Raw genomic sequence first — 22,762 nt, 5'->3', positions numbered from 1 at the left:
GTGCGGCCGTCTTTTTTTTCTTTTCCCCCAGTTTTAAATGAGTTGTGTTTTAACACGGTCACCCTTAAAGGCAGTGGACACTATTGGTAATTACTCAAAATATTTGTTAGCATAAAACCTTTCTTGGTTACGAGTAATGGGGAGAGGTTGAAAAACATTGTGAGAAACAGCTCCCTCTGAAGTAGTGTAGTTTTTGAGAAAGAAGTAATTTTTCACAACTTGATTTTCAGACCTCAGATTTAGAATTTGAGGTCTCGAAATCAAGCATCTGAAAGCACACAACTACAAGAGACAAGGGTATTTTTTTCTTTCATTAATATCTCGCAACTTCGACGACCGATTGCGCTCAAATTTTCACAGGCTTGTTAATTAATGCTTATGTTGGGATACACCAAGTGAGAACACTGGTCTTTGACAATTACCAAACATGTACCTTCCCTTTAACTGCATACCGTTAGACATATCACAAGATCGAAGATAAATGAGAGGGGACCAGTTGCTCTATGACTTGATGCCCCTTTTGCAGGCTAACCATACTTGAGCGTGCGCATAGAGTAGATCAGCCACAGGCCTAATTAAAATGTGCCAGATTCTATCAAATTTTAATGGAACAATTCCAGGGGTTATGAGCATGCAAGACATGCTCAAAACCCTTGGAACAAGGTTGTAGGCATCTTGCCTTACTAAGGAAACAAAAATAAAATCAACCAATATTGAATCCCATTTAGGATCTCAGCGTTGCTTTCTTACGTTGTTTGCCAGGCATCTTGCCCAGTAGATTGAGTAGCAGACCATTAAGTCGCTCCTTCTGCTGACAAATCCTCTCGGCCTTCTGTTGTTCTTGCTGTCTCCTCAAGGCTAACGACTGCTCCTTCTCATGCTTCTTAAGACGCTTCTTTTGTTTCTTTTTCTCCATCAAACTGTGTAGCAATCAAATCAAATATCAACCAATCAATGGTCGGGTTGGCGAAGTGGTATATCTTTCCTCGCCGTCCACCTCTAGGACACCAGTTCGAATCACAGTTCAAATCACGACGGGGGCACTAAATAGCATCAGGGTAAATAGATTGATAGTTTGCTCTTTACCTGTTTACCATGTTGTGAATTTACAGTAGTGCAATTTGTATGTGTTGGGTTAAAGAAAACACTTGATGTTGGGTCAGGTTGGCGTAGTGGTATCTTGCCATGCCTTCCACCTGGTTCAAAGCCCACCAGTACACTTTGTGGGTTGGGTTCTTTAGTCCCTACCTGACTGTATGGGTTTTCCCTGGGGAATAATTCTCTGTGGTTTCCCCCCCACATATAAAATGAACCTTCCTTCCTTGTCTTCTCTCCATTGGATTCTTGGCTAAGTACAGTGGTTAAGTTTGCCTTTCTGAAAGTCCTTGGCTTCACAACCAGAATAAATGAAATGAAATCAACCTCATTCTCGACTTCTATCTTTAAAATTCAACTGCAAAAAAAAGAGGTAATTAACTTTTCAACTCTAGCAGAGTCTTTCTCAAAAGGCTGAAATCCAGGCATAAAATTTGTGAAAAGAAGGATATAGTAATTCAATTAATAAGCTTTACTTATAATTATTATTATCATTGTTTTTATTATAGCTAGACATACCTAATCTTCTTTGCGTTGGTAGACAGTGGATTGCCGAGTTGTCTAGCTGCATACATTTCTGGAGTCATGTCCTCAATGTTAACGTCATCTTCCTCTCTCTCGACTGACTTGTCTTTGTTACATCTACAATAATCAAACAATTTCAACTCGATTAATACAATGATTTGGGGGTTGACATAAAAAAAACAATTGACTAGAGCGGGATTTGAACAAACGACCTCCGGATAATTTTGCCGATGTTGCTCTAACTAGCCCTATGTTTGTGGTCTCCGTATTCTGTCAATTTATTTGTTTGGGTGCAAGTCGAAAGCTATACAACCGTTTACTGTTTATTTATGATACATACACAGCATTCTTAGGGTCCAACATCCATAGATTTGATATAACTCACCTTCCTCCGTATCCTCGTTTAAAATGCTCCGGTACCAGATGAGGCTGAAAAATAAACATCCAGAACAAGTGTGTTATTCTAAAATGATTATTTATGGAGTAAGCAGCTCTGCCATTGATGTCATATTTTATTGGGATCAATTTATAAGTGGCAGGAAAGCACAATAGACCTTTATCACGCTGTCACCATCTTGGTTATGTTCACTGTTTCCAATAACAGTAATGAATAGTAACATTCATTGCGCATGGCACCAGACTATTATTTCGCCCGGCCTCAGTTTGGTTACAATGAGTTTGAATGGAGTGAAATCAAGATGACCACACTGTGTCAAAGGTCTATAGGGCAATATGTGGGAAGAGACTGATGTTTTTTTAATTTTTAGGTATCAGCATAATAAGGGTTAATATTAACACGTAACAGATAACAGTTAAAGGTAACTCACCGAGTAGTCTCTCTTAGGCACCAACTTCTTATCGAATTTATCAAAGGCGTAGGTCTTGGTAGAGATGGGGTATTTGTGTCTGCTGATGGGATTGAAGAGATGAGCTGTCTTATCTAATCGGAACTCACACACGTAGACGTCTATCTCCTCAACACCCTTCGGCCTCCCTGCAATACAATTAATTCAAACTTGTTCATGACAGATTTCATTTATGTCCTGTTTTTACCGTAGATCTTGACGGTCCCCCTTTTTGCACTTCTAAACCTAGACTTGACTCAAGTCCCAATCCAGAGAGAGTCCTTTTTATTCAGTCCCATCGCCTAACCTGTCGGGACCACAATAGCTACATTTTGACGGCGGATATATAGGGACCTCTCGCATAAGAACATGACTTGAATCAAGTGTATACTAAACCAGACAGAGCAGCTGTACAGTATAAAAGAGCCTCATGATAGTTTTATCGACCTTAAAAGTTTTCAGTTGCCTTAGAAAGTGCAGGCAATTTGCAATGGTCAGAGTCAATTGTCAGACACTCAGAATTGCTGGCTTCAGGAATGACTATGACTGTTTCCAAAGGACATTTTATACTTGACACATGGGCCCAATTTCATAGAGCTGCTAAGCACAGAAATTTGCTTAGCATTGAATTTTTTGCCTTGATAAAAACAAGAGTTCCAACCAAATTTCCACGTGATTTTCAGGATAAGCAAACAACAGCTGAATACATGTAACAAGCAATATGCAACAACAGGAAATTTGGTTGGTAAGCCTGTTTTTATCAAGAAAGACATTTCACGCTAAGCAAATTTTTGTGCTAAGCAGCTCTATGAAATTGGGCCATGATGGCGCGGCGTTCAAGCCATAGCCTACTCGTACAATCTTTGAAATTACGAATAAAGGTTATTTACCTTTACAAAAAGTATAAAAATCCATGACGCAGCAGACCCCACAGATGACGTCCAGCTTGATGATCTCATACAGTGGAACCCTGAACAGCTCATTCTTAAAGAACTTTCTGGATGGAGTGTGATGAGTCTCGTACGGCCGTAAGAAATGGTGTCCGAAAGCAAACTTCTCGCCGCTGAGGAATGAAAGCAAAATTTTGAACACAATATTGTTATTATTATATTACCACCCTGACTGCGAGGGTTTTCCCTGAAAAATTCTCTAGTTTTTCCTCAAACTAAAACTTCCTTCCTTGTCTTTTTACCATGGGGTTCTTGGAGTGATTAATTTTGCTTTTCTGAGAGTCTTTGACTTCACAACCAGAAGTAATAAATGAAATGAAATCGACCGTGTTAGCTACAGGGTCATCCAAGTTTCTTTTGAACACGTATCATACACGAGGGCCCAATTTTATAGAGCTGCTTAAAGCCATTGGACCCTTTCGGTTCAGAAAAAGAAAAAAAAAGTTCACAGATTTACACATAACTTACAGGGTTTACAGAAGGCAGTGGTGAAAGACTTCTCTTGAAATATTATTCCATGAAATGCTTTACTTTTTGAGAAAACAGCAAAACAATATAAATTCTTGTTCACGAGAATTACGGATTTATTTTAAACACATGTCATGACACGGCGAAACGCGCGGAAACAAGGGTGGGTTTTTCCGTTGTTTTCTCCCGACTCCGATGACCGATTGAGCCTAAATTTTCACAGGTTTGTTATTTGATGTAGAAGTTGTGGTACACAAAGTGTGGGCCTTGCTTACCAGAATACGGTTTCCAGCAAAATACCATGTCACATTAACCATCTTTGACTGGTATCCTGTGACCGGTATCCTGCTAATTTTTGCTTAGCAAAAAAAACACAAGTTTTCTACTGGAATTAATACATTAAATGAAATACTAGTGTCATATTTCACAATGACGTCTACTGATAGTTTTGATAAATAGAAACATGATAAGATAAAAAAAAGTGAATAAATTAAGCTTACTCTGGATTTTTCCACAGCTTCTCTACTCTGAAGATATTGAGTTCATCTCTGTTGATATTGGACATGATCTCTGTAGAGGATTGGATGGGGGAGCCGTCTGGTGTCCGTCGTTGATTCTCATTGGCAAGATACACACAACAGCCTGGTGTACACAAGAGACGGGATGAATATATGAACATTAAAAGGCAGGTACACGTTTGGTAATCACTTAAGGAACTTAAAGGAACACGTTGCCTTGAATCGGACGAGTTGGTCTTTGAAAAGCGTTTATAACCGTTTGTTATAAAATGCATATGATTAGAAAGATATTTTAAAAGTAGAATATAATGATCCGCACAAGTATCACTCGAAATTGCGTGGTTTTCCTTTTACCTCGTCGACTAACACGGTCGGCCATTTGACTCCCATAAATGGCCGACCGTGTTAGTTTGCAAAGTACAAGTAAAACCGCGCAACTTCGAGGCAAATTTGTGTGGATCATTGTATTCTACTTTTAAAATATCTTTCTAACCATATGCATTTTATAAAAAGCGGTTACAAACGCTTTTCAAAGACAAACTTGCCCAATCCAAGGCAACGTGTTCCTCTAATGGCAATAAAAACTTGTTGGTTAGAAGCTTTCAGCAGCTTTCAATAGTTCAAAGCATTTTGAGAAACATTTCACTTCAAGTAATGTGGTTATGTAAAATGATAGTTGTTTTCATGAGCCAAAGTTTGAATCTGTATTCCTAGACGAAGTAGGGATTATTCTGCGATGCCATATTCACTTTGGACTTTCGGTGATATCTCAAAAACGCAAATTGAAATTGCAATTTTCAGATGAAAATTTTATTTTAAACATCTACATTTAATAGGATTAAAACATTTGAACGGTTAACAAAATAATAATAATAATAATAATAATAATAATAATAATAATAATAATAATAATAATAATAATAATAATAATAATAATAATAATAATAATAATAATAATAATAATAATAATAATAATAATAATAATAATAATAATAATAATAATAATAATAATAATAATAATAATAATAATAATAATAATAATAATAATAATAATAATAATAATAATAATAATAATAATAATAATAATAATAATAATAATAATAATAATAATAATAATAATAATAATAATAATAATAATAATAATAATAATAATAATAATAATAATAATAATAATAATAATAATAATAATAATAATAATAATAATAATAATAATAATAATAATAATAATAATAATAATAATAATAATAATAATAATAATAATAATAATAATAATAATAATAATAATAATAATAATAATAATAATAATAATAATAATAATAATAATAATAATAATAATAATAATAATAATAATAATAATAATAATAATAATAATAATAATAATAATAATAATAATAATAATAATAATAATAATAATAATAATAATAATAATAATAATAATAATAATAATAATAATAATAATAATAATAATAATAATAATAATAATAATAATAATAATAATAATAATAATAATAATAATAATAATAATAATAATAATAATAATAATAATAATAATAATAATAATAATAATAATAATAATAATAATAATAATAATAATAATAATAATAATAATAATAATAATAATAATAATAATAATAATAATAATAATAATAATAATAATAATAATAATAATAATAATAATAATAATAATAATAATAATAATAATAATAATAATAATAATAATAATAATAATAATAATAATAATAATAATAATAATAATAATAATAATAATAATAATAATAATAATAATAATAATAATAATAATAATAATAATAATAATAGACGCTTCTTATATAGCGCACAGGTCCGTCAGTCAGCGACACTCCTGGTGCTGTAAAAAGCCAAAGGTATACTTTCCCTTTAAAGGTACACGGTTTTTTTTTTTTTTTGTAGGGTCATACTTTGGTAATGACCCGCAAACAGAAATTGTGTAATTTTGATCAGAAAGCCTAGTTGTTATAAAGATTGCTGTCAGCCATTTTGATATATGGTGGACGCAATAGTATGACACTTATAGGTTTGGGTAAATCTGTTCAGGGTATAAACCCAAACCAAACAGAGCACTCCTTAAAAAACAAACTTATTTTACCTTGTCTAACGGTTAGATGTTCATCTCTTTCAAGACATAGGAAGTACGTTTGATCCGGTTGAGCAAACTTTGGTTGTGGAACCATGGGGACTTCCTGTACATAGCAAAGAGACCACAGATGATGTGGAAATTGATTATAAGGTTGTAATAAGTGTCTTACATACCTGCCAACATTGAAGAGTCCGAAATTGGAACACCTTAAAGTCTTTTTCACACTGTATCTCTTAAAGCAATCGCACAACATCGGTAAACAGTATTGTCCAAAAGCCCACACTTCGTGTATCTCAACTTATATATAAAATAACAAACCTGTGAAAATTTAGGCTCAATTGGAGTCAGGAGAAAATAACGGCAAAACCCACCCTTGTTTCCGCACGTTTCGCCGTGTCATGACATGTGTTTAAAATAAATCCGTTATTCTCGATATCGAGAATTGATAATTGTTTTAATGTTTTCTCGAAAAGTAAAGCACTTCATGGAATAATATTTTAAGGGAAGTCTTTCACCATAACCTTCTGTAAACCCTGTAAGTTATTTGTAAATCTGTGAACTTTTAATTTTTGTTCTGTTCAGAAAGTGTCCAATGGCTTTAAACCTGTGGAATACAGTCCTGGGACTGTTTTACCCCATGGTTACCCCAGCACACTTTCACACTGTGTCGCTACTCCACTGGGTTCCAGTTGCATGTTTCAAGCCGCTTACACCTACTCCAAAGCAGGGGTGGCTAATTCCAAGGTAAGGCCCATTTGCCGGGGTAGATCAGGGGTAAAGCAATCATAGTGTGAAAAGGCTGGCCGTTATCGCCCGGGGTTGAGTAGTGTGAAACGGGCTTCACGTTACCAGGCATTCTTCGTTTACACAGCTATTACACAAATTTGGTGCTTGGACAGTAACTGAAGAATGGTGATCATAAGCAAAGAAATCAGCGGTAAGCAGAGCCATGAAATTGTGCCCTGAACCTGAACAGTTTGTAGGTTCATTATTAGTGTTGTATATACATGGTAACAGAATCTACTGGCAATTTACCTTTGGCACTGGTCTTATTTCACACAGCTCACACTTGTAGTTCTCAGTTGGTTCTTTCATGCCAATGCAGTCACAATGTTGCCACACCTGCAGAAACAAAATCCAATCAATCAATCAATTATTGTTCTTATCACAAAAATCAAACAAATACACTATGGCAATCCATAGGTGTTAGGTGTTCAGTAGACCAATCCATTAGGATCTGCCCACGGCGCACGTGTGAGCAAGAACACAAGAGCCTCTCTAATGCCTTTCTGCACAACTCTGCCACGTTTTGTCAGACTTTTGGTTGCGCAATGGTTGTGATTGGTCAACACGCATAGGGCAGAGCTTAATGGATCGCTCTATTGCAAATTGAAGGAATTGCATAACAGTAACCTTATTTTATTTACCATAATTGGAAAGATCCCATCCTTCTCATTTCAATGATGGAAAGCTTTGGTAAGGAGGGTGAACAAGGACAAAATACTGCTTTATTACAAATGACCTTTGTGTCCAGGCTTGAGTGGGTTTTTTTTTTTGTGTAAGCTTGGTGGGCTACAGTCACCAATGGTAAGGAAGAGGGGCTATGAGTGCAGAGGACTAAAGTCGCCTATGGTAAGAGTATCAAAGTCTTATAAAGCGCACACATCTACCAAACAAGGTACTCAAGGCGCTGAGTATATATAAACTTTCAGAAAGATAGGTTATTGCAGTGATGAATTTTGAGACCCAATTAGTTAGCACCTTGTAAGGGTTTACAAGGTGCTACGGCGCATACAGCAGCCACAGCCAGGAACACTGGGGCAAACCCCTTCTCTTTTCGACAAGTGCACTGGGTTCTTTTACATGCGTTACACAACACATGGGACCAACGGACCGAAGGACAAAGCAATGGTTAAGTGTCTTGCTTAGGGACACAAGTGTCACGGCTTGGGATTCGAACCCACACTCTGCTGATCGGAAACACCAGAGTTTGAATTCGGTGATCTTAACCGCTCGGCCACGACACTTCCACAAAAGGGTGAAGCTGTACCTACCATGCATTGTTCACACTGAATCATGAGTCCCTCGTCGTTGAAGAGTCCACACAGACATCGTATCACCTCCTCCTCTTCCTCTTCCTTTAATAGTTTACTATCTGCAATCAAATCAGTTTATCACAACCAGTCAACATCAAGAAAGACAGTTCCCTAAGAACAAACTCTACCTGGCAAGTAGATACACACATGGTGTTACCGCAAACCAAATATATATATTGATACCTCACCATGCAATGCCTCAAATCCTTTATACAGTCAACATCAATTCAATTCGATAAACATTTATTTCGTTGTTGCCCTCACATTGGTGTTTCATAAATAGTATCAGTGACAGTTATAAACAGTTGCATTAGTAGCCTAAATAATTAATAAGTAAGAAGGGCAAAACTGAGGTTGGGTAAAGCCTTGTGGGTGGGTCAAAAGAGAAAAAAAAATGAAAATGGTGGGAGGAAAACTCAAACTGGGGGAAACCAGCACCATTTGGAAAGAATATATATATATATCAACAAATGAAAAAGAAGACAAAATACCAAGCTGGCCAGGATTTCATTCCTCATTAAACTACAAAGTAAAAAGTGCCCGTTTAAGCAAGGAAAAAGCCAGAAATGGACTAGTTGGGGGGGAGGGCGAGGGGAGGGGGAGACGACTCATCACAACCAAAATATCGCTGGGACAACTTTACCTTCTTTATTATCCTTGTAGATCTGCGGTTGGCCGAGAATGTCTTCAAAGAACTTGGCGTTGTCCGTCTTAGCTTTGGTGTAGGCCTTACGCAAGTCTGTTGCATCCCGACCCAATTCAGACTTCTTACCATGGTACTTCTGTAAAGAATAAAAAGAAAAGAAAATAAAACCAAATAATCAACAGTCTCTAATGATGTACATGTTATATGGGATTTGAACATTGCATAGTGAAGTATCAATGTATATTTGGTTTGTGGTAACACCATGTGTATATCTACTTGCTATGTAGATTATGTTTGTTTATTATTTTTATTTTTTAAATGAGAGATCACCTAACACCACAAGGCCACGAACGGCCACTTCAAGGTGAGGGCTTCACTTAAGGGTCCCAAGGGGCAAGTTGCCACCTACTCATGTGGCTGAAACGTGGTTACCCCCTTCACAGTCCAGGGGTCAATTTCACAAAGAGTTCTAGGAGATATACAAATTGCATGGATAGTCCTAAGTTAGGACGAGTAACTGGTCCTAACTCGAGATAAGACTAGTCCTAACTCTTTGTGAAATCCACCCCAGATAAGGATGTAGGCAAGGGTATCATCCACTACAGCAGCCTGGCTGATAAAGCAGAACTTCCCAACGAATTAACCTAATAAAAACCACCAGGTTCATATAAAAACATTTCGCAATTTAAAAGAAAGTGTGAATCTACAGAAAACCCTTCTTACCTCTGCATTCCTAAAGACGCGGATGAAGTGTTCGTCGAATCGTTCCACCGTCTTGTAATAACCAGTCATGATGTGCCTCTCGATGGTGCTCAAATCAATGGGATCAGAAATTCTCTGGTAGTAATCTTGATTTCTGTTGGAATCAAATCAAATTCAAATCAAATCAAATCAATCAAATCATATTGAATATTGATTAAGGAAGAATCTCTGGGGCCTTTTTTCATGAAGCCTGTAAGCATAAAAGCGTGCTAAGCACAGAAACATCTTGCTGAACAGAAGAACCAGTTAACAGTAGATTATTATGATGATATGTGTGTGCCAGTTGAAAGGCATTTGAACTTTGGGCAACTTGTTTAAGTTTAACTGTTGAAATAACCAACCAGAAAATTAATAAATGGTGATCAACAAAAACCAGCATCTTAGATGTTCCAAATCAGGAGGTTTACACACTCCCTTTGGTGACTGCTTTACTATTTTCAAGAACATCTGAAGGCTCAAGGAAACTTTCAGAAAATTCTAAAATCAGTTAATATACCGAGCAATCACCTGCTTGCATATATTATCAGGCCTTGAACTTTGCTCTTTAAGGGGCACAGCAATTTCCCTCTGGTATAGGGCAATTCTATGAAAGAATGTAAATTTGTATTGGAACTTTGCTAAGGGCACCATAGCAAAAGCACACGGCACCATAGCAAAAACACACGGCACCACAGCAATAATCCATTTGCATGTTAGATTTGAATATTGTCTGGTACAATGACGTACTTGATCACAAGTTACCACTTAAATTTTAATTCACCAGACTATAGAGACAGTTGCGATATTTCACATGATTCGGGGAAAGCTTTTGTATTGCAATTTTTTAGATGAGCAGACCCTGGTACCATTGTGCCATACACCTTCATACAAACAATTGTATGGGTGTTCACCGTCTCTTACGTAACTACGCAAAAGCTTGCCCCGAATCATGTGACACAGCAACTGTCTCTATAGTCTGGTGAATTCAAATTTAAGTGGTAACTTTTGATCAAGCATGTCATTGTCCCAGACAATATTCAAATCTAACAAGCAAATGGCTTATTGCTGTGGGTGCGGTGGGTTATTTGGAGGCCTACATTATCATGATAAATGGGTTCAGAAGAATCTCATAATTTTACCTCTTCTTTGATGGTCTGTTCATAAACGGTATCGCCAAGCTCTGTCCATTTGAGTCCCGATACGTACACACCACAGTATAAATATCCTTAAACACCTGCGCGAGGCGGGCAGCCTTCGTCACCTCAACATTGACCTCGGCTGCGGCAAGACGGCGGGTTTTGACTGAGCGGGACGTCTTGAGTGCAGTGAATTGGGCCATGAATACATCTGCAAGATAAAAATGTTGGTCGTGATTGAAAATGATGGACTGCTCGTAAGATCATTAAAATATCTCACCATTTTGTGGGTTAAAATTGCAGTGTGAACACACCATCTGTATTACAAATCAATCCGTGCTAGAGTTTGAACCACGCAAGCCCATTTCATACTTACTGCGAATGCGAAGCAAATTTGTACTAAAATTTTGACGGCACAGGACTGTAAGCACAATTCACATTATTGGTTGCGAATTTGTGACGTTAAAATTTGTATCACATTCGCAGGAAGTATGAACCGGGCTTTATTCGCTCTTTGTACAATTTAGCACCACCCCTTCCCCCCTAAAGCAGACAATGTAAGACTTAAATAGTATCCAAAATCTGTACGAAGGCTGTCAATATTGAACACTTGAGACATTACAACTCAATCATGCATAGGACTCAGACTTGTGGGTTTGAATCCTTCAAGTGTCTGATTAGGCGGCTAGGACTAGGGCTATGGCTATATCACCATTTTAGAATTGAAGCATAGGATGCCCATAGCAACAGCCGCAGCCATAGCCGCCAATTCAAACAGTTTGGTTACATTGATTTGAATGGAAGCCAATCCAAGATGGCTGCATGATCGTTACCTTTTCCATTGTCATTCTGACTGTTGGTCTTGATAGTGAGGTTTCCTTCCTTTGCCTTCAACTGAGTCTCCCGTACACGCTTGATCTTCTCGATGTTCCGCAGAAGGAATAAGCGTCTATCTGCGATGAGATTCATCTCTCTGACTGACATTGGTCGAGGTAAACGTCGAGCCTTTAAGGCACTATGATCTTCAGCTACACCTTCCTGTTAATCAACAGAAATCACAACATACATGTACTATAAATACTATCTGTAATAAACTTAAGACAACCCTTGAGCTCACTTTGTTTCTTGACAAGTCCGCTGGGGCTAGTCCAGCTGTATGTGTGTGTAAATCCTGCCAAAACTCTCACATACCCCTGAGTAAAAATACTCCAACATTGAGAAACTTAGTAGAAATTGAAACCTTGCATGGTGGGTGTATAATCAGGAGAGGTTTGCAGTAGCATTGTGTGTAATTCTCAATTGAGGAGTGTTGGTTCTGAGAATTTGACCGGTTCTTTTCAGAGCCAACAATATTCAAAAGAGAACAACACATGGTGCTACTGCAAATCTCACCCGATTGGGAAACTGCTTACAAACCAAATGTGACCCGCTCTGTGAAAATGAGTCAGATGTAGGCAATTTCAGGAATTGAGTTATAAGCATGGCTGGAAAGAACACATCAGCAGCAGTAATTTGGTATGTGTCTAAGCTTTGGGGTGTATCGCGTTGCTGAGTTACTCCCGTTTGAAATTAGCCACTACACCATTTTTTGTGAAAAACGAATTACAAGTAAAATGATATTTTAAACTACCATTGTGTGCAAAAGGATATAAATTAGACATAAGTATGATCACAAAATTGTTGTATTCATAGCGTCATCTGCGCATCCGTCGGCTTTGAGGACGCTCGTCCCTCAATTTATACCACAGTATCTTCGTTGTGCTGAAAACTACAACATTGGCTGAAAAACCATCGCAGAACCATTCGTCGTCGAAAACAGAAACTCCCACATAACTTCCACTGGCGCAACCAAGATTATTGTGATGATGACGTCAATGGGTCAATAGCACTGATCCAACGACTTGATCGGGACTAATCAACACATTTGTGCTAACCATTCAGTTAAACTGCTACTTTCTTAATCCACTTACCCTTTTCTTGAGGTTGTTCTTGGATTTCCTTTTCTCTTTCACTGGTCGTCCTAATTTCTTCCCCGTCTTCTTATTATTCACTGGGTCTTTCTTGACAATTCCGTTTGGCTTCTGGGTCTTGCCTCCTATTGTTCCTCTACAGTTACTGCTGCCACACATGCACTCTTGCTGTAAACCAATAGCATCACAACATTAAAGGGAGGGTCATACATGTAAATTGATGTTTTTCACCACAAAGCCTGATTCATACTTACTGCAAAAGCTTTGTGAGAAGCAAATTTCCATGCGTCACAATTGACAAGGGAGTGCGTACCAATTAGTACGCCACCAAAATTTGCTTTGCATTCATAGGAAGTATGAACCGGACTCAATGCTTACTTTAAAAATATTATAAAAATAGACACAGTAAAAGTCACATGTGAAAGTTTCAGCTAAATACAGTGTATTTTGCTGAGAAAACAGCAACAAACTGTCAAATCCAACCACGTTTAGCCAGGTGACAGCAGGTACCAACTGCACCTCTGGACACGGCATTCCCGAAAAGACACCGAATCTCAGAATTGTTTCTGACTGTTGACAAAAAAGTCTGAAACTGTGAATCAGATCTGAGGAGGTACATTAAAATTATGTAACTTTTCACCTTTTGGTTACACCAGGGGTGGATTTCACAAAGAGTTAGGACTAGTCTTATCTAGAGTTAGGACCATGCAATTTGTATATCTCCAAGGACTAGTCCTAAGTTAGGACTAGTTCCTAACTCTTTGTGAAATCCACCCCTGGAGATCTAGATGTCAAGGAGCTTTTGGGGACAGTATCCTCAGCACTAGAGAAGTAGATCAAAGGGCATGCTTATTTATTTTGAAGAAAAATACAGACTTTTCCAAGCAGACTTTCAGAGGCAAAATTTGAAATCACCCAACACTGGTTTCTTACCTGTGTTTCCAGGTTGAAAGCATGGAAGTTATAATCATAAGTCAGCTCATCACCAACGTTCACATCCTTCATCGCAAACAGGGCAATCCGATACATCCCGTTGACCGACCACTTCTGCATCTCACAGTTCGGCTCGCAGCTGTGATTGACGAAGCGTCCCTCGTTGCCGTACCGGTACCCGTCGATGACGGTGCCCGAGTCCAGGTTGAGGTAGTAGTGATGCTTCTGGTATTGGTAGTCGCTGAGGGCTCGCTTCCAGAGTTCTTTGACGCTGATGACCTCGCCGACGTACTCCAGGATGAACTCTCCAGCTTTGATGGGAGTCTGGGTGCAGATTCCCCATCCACGATCCTTGGTCTGAATGAGAGATACCCACAAAAAAAAAATAGTTATTATCATTATTGTTATTATTATTAATTTGAAGAAGGGAAAAAAAAAAAAAAAAAAAAACCTAATTACAAAGGAGCAAATACAAGAAGAAGAATAAATGTTCCCGTTAAATTGGCCATTGGTTAAAGGAACATGTTGCCTTGGATCGGTCGAGTTGGTCTTTGAAAAGCTACCGCTTGTTATAAAATACATATGGTTAGAAAGATATTTTAAAAGTAGAATACAATGATCCACACAAATTTGCCTCGAAATTGCGTGGTTTTCCTTTTACTTTGTGAAATAACACAGTCGGCCATTTATGGGAGTCAAAAATTTGACTCCCATAAATGGCTGACCGTGTTAGTCGACGAGGTAAAAGAAAAACCACGCAATTTCGAGTGATACTTGTGTGGATCATTATGTTCTACTTTTAAAATATCTTTCTAATCATATGCACTATATAACAAACGGTTACAAACGCCTTTCAAAGACCAACTAGACCGATCCAAAGGCAACGTGTTCCTTTAATCACTGGCCAGTAATTGGTTACAGCTGTGAAAACGCAACCCTGATCAAAAAATAGGGAGACTGCCAACATTAGAGCTAGATAGCTAGATAATCTGGATTTCACAGATTCAAGTCCTCTAGTCAATTTTTGTTTGTTCAACCCGCAGTTGAAGCTGCCAACCGGGCAAGTTCGGTGGTCTAACTGGTAAGATTTCTGCTCTAGATTGGCAAAGATTGTGGATTCAAATCCCACCCGTATACAGTGCTAACACACATCGATGTTAGGGAAATCCAAATAATATTCTTTATCCCTGATGCAAATTTAACATCTATTATTGAACACAAACTTCTTACACATTAAGTAGGATTAGAAACTTTGCATGGTGGAAATAGGATATAGCAAAGGTTTGCGGTAACACCATGTAATGATAATCTCTAACCATGCTAAATGAGTTGGGGTGGTTCTGAAAAGAACCTTTGGTTTCAACTCGACGTTTCTTTAACTTCAACTTACATTAAAGCGCTGCAGTCCAGGGGTCCATTCATGTCTCTGTATCCTCTGATTGGAGCAAACTTCTTCACATGGGCAGGTACTGGGCGAACATTCACCAAGAACCATTCTAGACATAAAAACAATCAAGTAAACTATAAACAAAATGATCATTTAACATCTCTTATATCGTTGCGGTACCCGCTGCCAAAACATAGGATTTGAACTGCCTCTAGCTACCGGGCAACCTCGGTAGTCTAGTTGGTAAGACACTGCTCTAGAATTGCAAGGGTCGTTAGTTCGAATCCCACCCAAGTAACATGCCTGTGATATTTTTTTTCACAGGACTCGAGAAAGTACTGAGTATACAGTGCTAACACACATCGGTGTTAGGTAAACAACCAAAATTAATAAAATTATCATTGTTTACATGTTCAGAATGAAGAAAGCTTCCCTTAAAATATTACTTGCTGAAGTGCTGTAGTTTTTGAGAAATGAATAAAATAACTTCACAAAAATAATGTTTGTCTCAGTAGACGAAAATTATTTTGAGCATGTACCTGGGAATTAAAGCGACTCTCCTGAAAACATTGCTCTGTGATTTTCACCTTTTTTTTCTCAAAACCTTGAAGACCATATGCAGCTGAAACTTCTACAGGTAAATTATATTACATACATCTTCATTCACAGTGAGTAGGGATTTATGTCATGGTCAAAAACTTGATCTACAAAAGGTATCAAAACACTTTAATGGGTGTATGTACTTTTCGTAGGACAAAAAACACAACATCCATAGATTTACACTAAACTTACACAGTTTGAAAAATAATGATAATAGAAAGCTTCCCTGAAAATATTACGTGCTGAGGTGCTGTAGTTTTTGGGTAATGAGTAAAACAACGTCATGAAAATTATTTTAAAAGCATTTACAAAAGTATTTTCATTACATTGTTTTATTCATTTCTCAAAAACTACAGCACCTCAGTAAGTAATATTTGAAGGGAAGCTTTCCACTATAATTATCTTCAAACCCTGTAAGTTTAATGTAAATCTGTGGACATTTTTAAAAAGTACCCAAACCCTTTAACAGTCGCTCCCCTGGTCAACCCTCTTACCTATTGAGGCAGTCTTCTCCACATCCTTTCACATCAGGCTCCCTTGGCTTCTTGCAGTTACAGATATTTTGAGTATTTGACAGCGGCTTCACGTCGTAGTAGATATCTAAAATACAAGAAAATAAAAAAATAAACAAAAGTTAATATTTGTCACCTCCAGCGATTTGGCTTTAAAAATATGAAGCATTTGAAAGCGTTCTTTATGAAATGAATACGGTTGGAAAGATGTCTTAAAAGTAGACTGTGTTAGTTCACGAAGTAAAAGGAAAACCCCAAATTTTGAGACATGTTTGTGTGGATAATTATATTCTTCTTTTAAAACATCTTTCCAATTATATTCATCTTATAAAAAATGATCTCAAGCGCTTTTTTTATAGTGATCCCTCTGATGACGCTTCCCAGGTTGTAATAAAGCCCTAAGCATAAAACTTGCTAAGCATAACAAATCTTGCTTAACAGAAACTGGTTACCAGGATTCCATAAATGTTTACATTGTTGCAACTGGTGCCCCACTTCAGCCTGCCCCACTTTGTTTTGCTTTGCTTAGCAAAGAAATTTGCTAAGCAATATTTTCTGCTAACAGCTTTATGAAATTGGGCCCTGGCCATAGCTACAGCCGAAGCCAGTCATTCGGATGTGGCATATTTTCAAATTGCAATGTGTACACATTTAATATTTTAGTTTTTACATTAAAACATTTTTTAAACCTGTTAGTCCCCATTTACTGCTGGTGGTTGGTACATGTATCAAATGAACCCCAAAAATCAATACAATTTAGGGCTAAAAAGTCAAGAGCTCAAATTGTTGTCATAGGCAATGCATCAATATTTGTTATTTAAAAAAAGTTTAAAGAGACACACATTACAGGTGTCGTATTACCAAGGCACTGCAGTGGCCTCGAAAAAAACAAAAACAATCGCGCATAATGAAATGCCGTGATTGCTCATCTGCCCACTAATAAATTATGCAGGTACATGAATCCGACACACATTTGGGACTCGGTCGAGAGAAAAAAAAACCCCAAAACACATTATGTTAGGGAAGCAATTTACCTCGGCTGTTGTATCAAGATGCAATCTGATATAAAAGTGTTAGGAACTATGAGGTGTATTATTGCCATGGGTTAATGACTCATTGCATGAGTCAGTGTACATTCAAAACGGCAGCAACACCCAGGGCCAAGCTTCTCAGTAATGCACTATTTATATACCCAGACCCTTTTGGACTACTCCAGTGTTGTCGATCAATTCCCTGGACTTTTTAAAGACAATGGACACTATTGGTAATTGTCAAAGACCAGTCTTCTCACTTGGTGTATCTCAACATATGCATAAATTAACTAACCTGTGAAAATTTGAGCTCAATCGGTCATTGAAGTTGCGAGATAATAATGAAAGAAAAAACACCCTTGTGACACGAAGTTGTGTGCGCTTAGATGGTTGATTTCGAGACCTCAAGTTCTAAATCTGAGGTCTTGAAATCAAATTCGTGTAAAATTACTTCTTTCTCGAAAACTATGACACTTCAGAGGGAGCCAGTTCTCACAATGTTTTATACTATCAACCTCTCCCCATTACTCGCTACCAAGTAAGGTTTTATGCTAATAATTTTGTTGAGTAATTACCAATAGTGTCCACTGCCTTTAACGCGGGGCCGTATTGTTCCCGTCTCCGGTTCAAACCAATGTGGAAAGTAAATAATAAAAAAATAAAAAAACTGAGACGCAAATGGAAAAATGATCCAGTCGATTCTTCGAGGTCTGATTCGAGTTCGATTTAAATACTTTCAATTCACTCGCGTAACTAAAAAAAAAAAAAACCAGGAGTATATTCAACCTCATCCCCGGTGTGTTTAATAACCACAGTGCGTTATTTTCAACCCATCGATCAACCCCCCATTATGCCCAACATGCTTTGAGGTTTATATAGTAACAGTCTGGTCCTGGTGGTCCCATATAAAGCATTATTCAAATAATACCTGTAGTCAATTCATTCTGTGTGAAGGTTTAAGCATGGTAACCGGATTATAAAGCATTGAGTCATATAGCAACTGGTTCTCTGTGTTCTAATTACACTTCTGACTGTATGCGGTTTAGGGTGACTAAGTAGTAATAAAATATCTAAACTACGGCTGCACTGCTTGTTTTTCACAACTGTGCACATATCACAGTCATTCTATCCATGCCTATGAACAAATCCTTTCCACATGAAATCAACCGCTCCCCAGGGCTCAATTTCATGGAGCTTCCTAAGTACAAAAAGCAGCTAAGCACAACAAAAATTCCCGGAAATTCATGGAAATTAAAACCCTCTGAGCAGAGATTGATCTTAACTGTGCATCAACCTTAATTGCTAAGCAAAGTGTTATGTCACAATATAAATCTCATCTAAGGCCACATAAAAAAGAAAAATTGTTGATCGTCCCCGCCCGACTGTTCAAAACCACCCGACCCCATTTATTTTAATTTTTTTTCCCCATGTCTGGATATCTCTTTATACTTTTACTGCCCAGATTTTTCAGCTGATATTTTTTTCAAAATGTACAGGTTTGAAAAGATGTTGGCAAAGCAAGATCAATTCTTCAAATATTTACTTGGGCTACACTGTGCTTAGTTGTTTGAAAAAGTTTACAGAAAATGCCATCTAGGAGTTAAATTTGACAAAACTATAAAAAACATCAAAAACACACAAACCCTCTGTTTTATAGTGATTGTGATGATTTCTTTATTCTTGATTTCATATTTGGCATGTCAACAAAACTTTATATAAAAAAAATAAAAAATAAAAAACCTCCCTCCCTCCCCCATCCGCAAAAAAAAAGGACGACCAACAATTTTTTGTTTTATGTGGCCTGATATATTAGTGAATCTTTGCTACCCTTTATCTATACACACTTACCGCAATCTCTAAAAACATAAAAACTGAGGTACATCTCAATCTCAGTGTTACTTTTGCTTTAGACCCTACTTCTAACGTGCATGATATTTAGCCATTGGGAAAAATGTAGGAAACATTTTATTGAGTACTAGGCCTATAAGGTTGTTTTAAAATTGCAGTTTCATATTCAAAATAATTGGAAGGGCGTCAAATGAAAAAAATGTGTATAAAACAAATCAAAATTTACAAGTAATTATTTTTCTTAGAAACTGAATGTTTCTTTCTGTCAAAAAATTACTTAAGAGACCATCATTTGACCATTGAACTCCATTTAGCAGGAGCTCCAAACAATGTTATTATAATCAGTAATAGTAACAAACATACACGGTACATGAACTTTTACAAGAGACAATGGTTAAAACTTCCACTTACTGTTTTTAAGTTTCTTGAATTTGGAAGGATCCTGTCTGTTGGACAGTTTATTGTGCGTATGGAGCCACCACAGATCATACGGTAACTGGAAGTCCACTTCTTCCTCCCAGAACAGTGAACCTACCAAAAACAAATTCACATCATTATTATGTTAATCAACAGGTAAATGACTCAGGTGGGATTCAAACCCTTGACCTTTGCATTGCTAGAGCAGAAGTCTTACCACTAGACCACCTAGCTAGCACACTGGTGCAGGGTAAAAATAACAGGAAACCATAAATACACAAACAATAGTTGATAGACCTTTATCACGCTGTCACCATCTTGGTCATGTTCCTGTTTCCAACAACAGTAATGAATGCTAACATTCATTGCGCAAACATGGCACCAGACTATTATTTTCGTCCAGCCTCAGTTTGGTTACAATGAGTTGGAATGGAGTAATGGCCACACTGTTATAAAGGTTTATTAATGATCTTCATACCAACAAATTTTATTATAACCCAGACTCTGTTGATCGGGTCTGATGCACCTGACCGCTTGTGTAAGACGCGTCATGTACGATCTCTAGTCATTGCTCTCATGACCACCTCAGTTCTCATTCAATGCTTAATCCCTCCACACATAAAAGCTCAGTGCTCTGTGAGTTCAGTGTTCGGTTTCGCAAATCCCATGCCGAGTGGTTGTCACATTACCATAACTGATTTGGACTGTAATATTTGCTTAGCAATTAAGATGGATCCATTAGGCAAACTCGACCTAAGACGACTCTTGACGTTTTGTGAACTTGGGACTCAGGGATATAGCCATCTTGAACCGTACTTAGAGTGCATACAATGACAGTAATAACTAGACATGATTGCATTTGTGCACAAATGCATAGCTGTTTCGTTGGACTGTAATATTTGCTTAGCAAACAAGATGGATCCATTGGGCAAACTCGTCCTAAGATGAATCTTGACGTTTCGTGAAGTTGAGTCTTAGTGATAGCCATCTTGAATCGTAAATAGAGTGCATACAATAACAGAAGTAATAATAATAATGAACCGGAACCATTCCCAAAGCACTGCGAAAATAGCCTCAAATGTCAGGGTTGATGTACATTGTACATGTAAAGACAGCAACAAAAGTAACTTGGCTGTTGTAAAAGCACCTATAATTTTAAAATTGTTACTCCTATTTTAAAAATGAAACTACCAGGAGATGGACAATTTAATTACTGTAATTTTGATACCTTGTTTGTAACAATCGGTCGAGTGTTGTTGTTGCGGTATGTGCTTACAGGTGAAACGTGCCCATTTCCATTGTTGCAGTTATAACTCCTATTGACATGATTGATCTCTCCTCTGATTCAGCGTGAATCTAACAGCGGGAATTTTGAAAAGCGGTTCTTGTCAATAGGAATTACTTCAACAATGGAAATGGGCACTTTTCACCTGTAAGCACATATCGCGACAACAACACTCGACCGATTGTTACAAACAAGGTGTCAAAATCACAGTAATTAAATTGTCCGTCTCCTGGTATATTCATTTTTAGAATACGAGTAACAAGTTTAAAATTATAGGTGCTTTTACAACAGCCGAGTTACTTTTTCTGCTGCCTTTATTATAGTAGGCAGTGCTTGAAGAAACAGCGAGGATCCTGCGAAAGACCCTTGAGATCTAAGGCTACAGGACGTAGCCCGACTCAAGGAGTTACCAGCACAGAGGAAAATGCAACCTTTTATTTGCATGCTGTGATAAAATGAAATAATATTGCACTATATGAGCATGCTCTGCTGCCAAATAATAAATACAAACAATGCAGAGAACAAGATACAAATAACACTGAAGCCCGGTTCATACTTCCTGCGAATGCGAAGCGAATTTGACGTAACTCTGACGTCACCACCCTCCCTTCGCAGCGATATTCGCAAGTGAGTTGAGCAAAGTTGGACTGCTGCGAATTATTCGTTGCGAATTTGTGACGTCAACATTCGTATCGCATTCGCATTCGTAGGAAGTATGAATCAGGCTTTACTAGGCAGAATTAATTGTAAACAATTGGTTTTGGCTTTGAATTAGATACATCAAGTGAGGCGTGTATCTAGTACAAAGAGGGAGATTATTTCATAGGTTAGAAGCAGCGTACTGAAATGCTCGATCACCTAGGGTAGTCTTTAGTGTTCTTGAAGAGTAAGTCAACATTGTATGGTTAAGAGCCTACAGCAGCTTACGATAGTATGAAACATTTTGAGAAACATTTCACTTCGAAGTAATGTGGTAATGTTAAAGGCAGTGGACACAATTGGTAATTACTTAAAACAATTATTAGCGCAAAACATTTCTTGGTGGCGAGTAATGGGGAGAGGTTGATGATGTAAAACATTGTGAGAAATGGCTCCCTCTGAAGTGCCATAGTTTTCGAGAAAGAAGTAATTTCCCATGAATTTGATTTCGAGACCTCAAGTTTAGAACTTGAGGTCTCGAAATCAACTATCTAAACGCACACAACTTCGTGTGACAAGGGTATTTTTTCTTTCATTATTATCTCGCAAGTTCGATGACCGATTGAGCTCAAATTTTCACAGAATAGTTGGTTTATGCATTTGTTGAGATACAACCGACTGTGAAGGCTAGTCTTTTACAATTACCAATAGTGTCCACTGCCTTTACAAGATATCAGTTAAATGCCCCAAAATTTGAATGTAAGAGTGTACTCTCTTAGAGATTATTCTTCCTGCGTGGACATGTTCACTACAAATTTTCGAAGATATTTTAAAAACGGGAGTTTTGAGATGAAATTTTCCCATGTTAGTTTTATTGTATACATCTACATTTATACGGGATAAAAAAGCAATCAAGTGATTCAAAAAACGAAAGGTAATGGGGAGAGAATGATAGTATAGAACATTCTGAGAAATGACTATTTCTGAAGTGACTTATTCTTTTT

At 37.2% G+C, this 22,762-nt stretch overlaps 1 protein-coding gene across 5 annotated transcripts in view; it reads right to left on the bottom strand.

The window, feature by feature from the left end:
- Positions 1 to 22,762, bottom strand: part of LOC139941448 (uncharacterized) — a 96,206-nt gene that overhangs the window by 6,678 nt on the left and 66,766 nt on the right. For all 5 annotated transcript variants that reach the window (XM_071937946.1, XM_071937949.1, XM_071937947.1 and 2 more), the window contains 18 exons: positions 19,829 to 19,948; positions 16,521 to 16,626; positions 15,430 to 15,535; positions 14,040 to 14,396; positions 13,107 to 13,274; positions 11,970 to 12,174; positions 11,140 to 11,347; positions 9,983 to 10,115; positions 9,257 to 9,395; positions 8,572 to 8,672; positions 7,553 to 7,639; positions 6,527 to 6,620; positions 4,384 to 4,525; positions 3,356 to 3,528; positions 2,448 to 2,614; positions 2,006 to 2,049; positions 1,615 to 1,737; positions 751 to 920 (listed from right to left, as the gene is read on the bottom strand). In XM_071937946.1, coding sequence (XP_071794047.1) covers positions 751 to 920; positions 1,615 to 1,737; positions 2,006 to 2,049; positions 2,448 to 2,614; positions 3,356 to 3,528; positions 4,384 to 4,525; positions 6,527 to 6,620; positions 7,553 to 7,639; positions 8,572 to 8,672; positions 9,257 to 9,395; positions 9,983 to 10,115; positions 11,140 to 11,347; positions 11,970 to 12,174; positions 13,107 to 13,274; positions 14,040 to 14,396; positions 15,430 to 15,535; positions 16,521 to 16,626; positions 19,829 to 19,948 — 2,643 coding nt within the window. The remainder of the gene's footprint in view (positions 1 to 750; positions 921 to 1,614; positions 1,738 to 2,005; positions 2,050 to 2,447; positions 2,615 to 3,355; positions 3,529 to 4,383; positions 4,526 to 6,526; positions 6,621 to 7,552; positions 7,640 to 8,571; positions 8,673 to 9,256; positions 9,396 to 9,982; positions 10,116 to 11,139; positions 11,348 to 11,969; positions 12,175 to 13,106; positions 13,275 to 14,039; positions 14,397 to 15,429; positions 15,536 to 16,520; positions 16,627 to 19,828; positions 19,949 to 22,762) is intronic.

Source organism: Asterias amurensis, chromosome 9, assembly GCF_032118995.1.
Source record: "Asterias amurensis chromosome 9, ASM3211899v1".
Lineage (NCBI taxonomy): Eukaryota > Metazoa > Echinodermata > Asteroidea > Forcipulatida > Asteriidae > Asterias > Asterias amurensis.
Note: the sequence above shows the minus strand (reverse complement) of the source record. Positions and strands in the feature narration are given on the sequence as shown.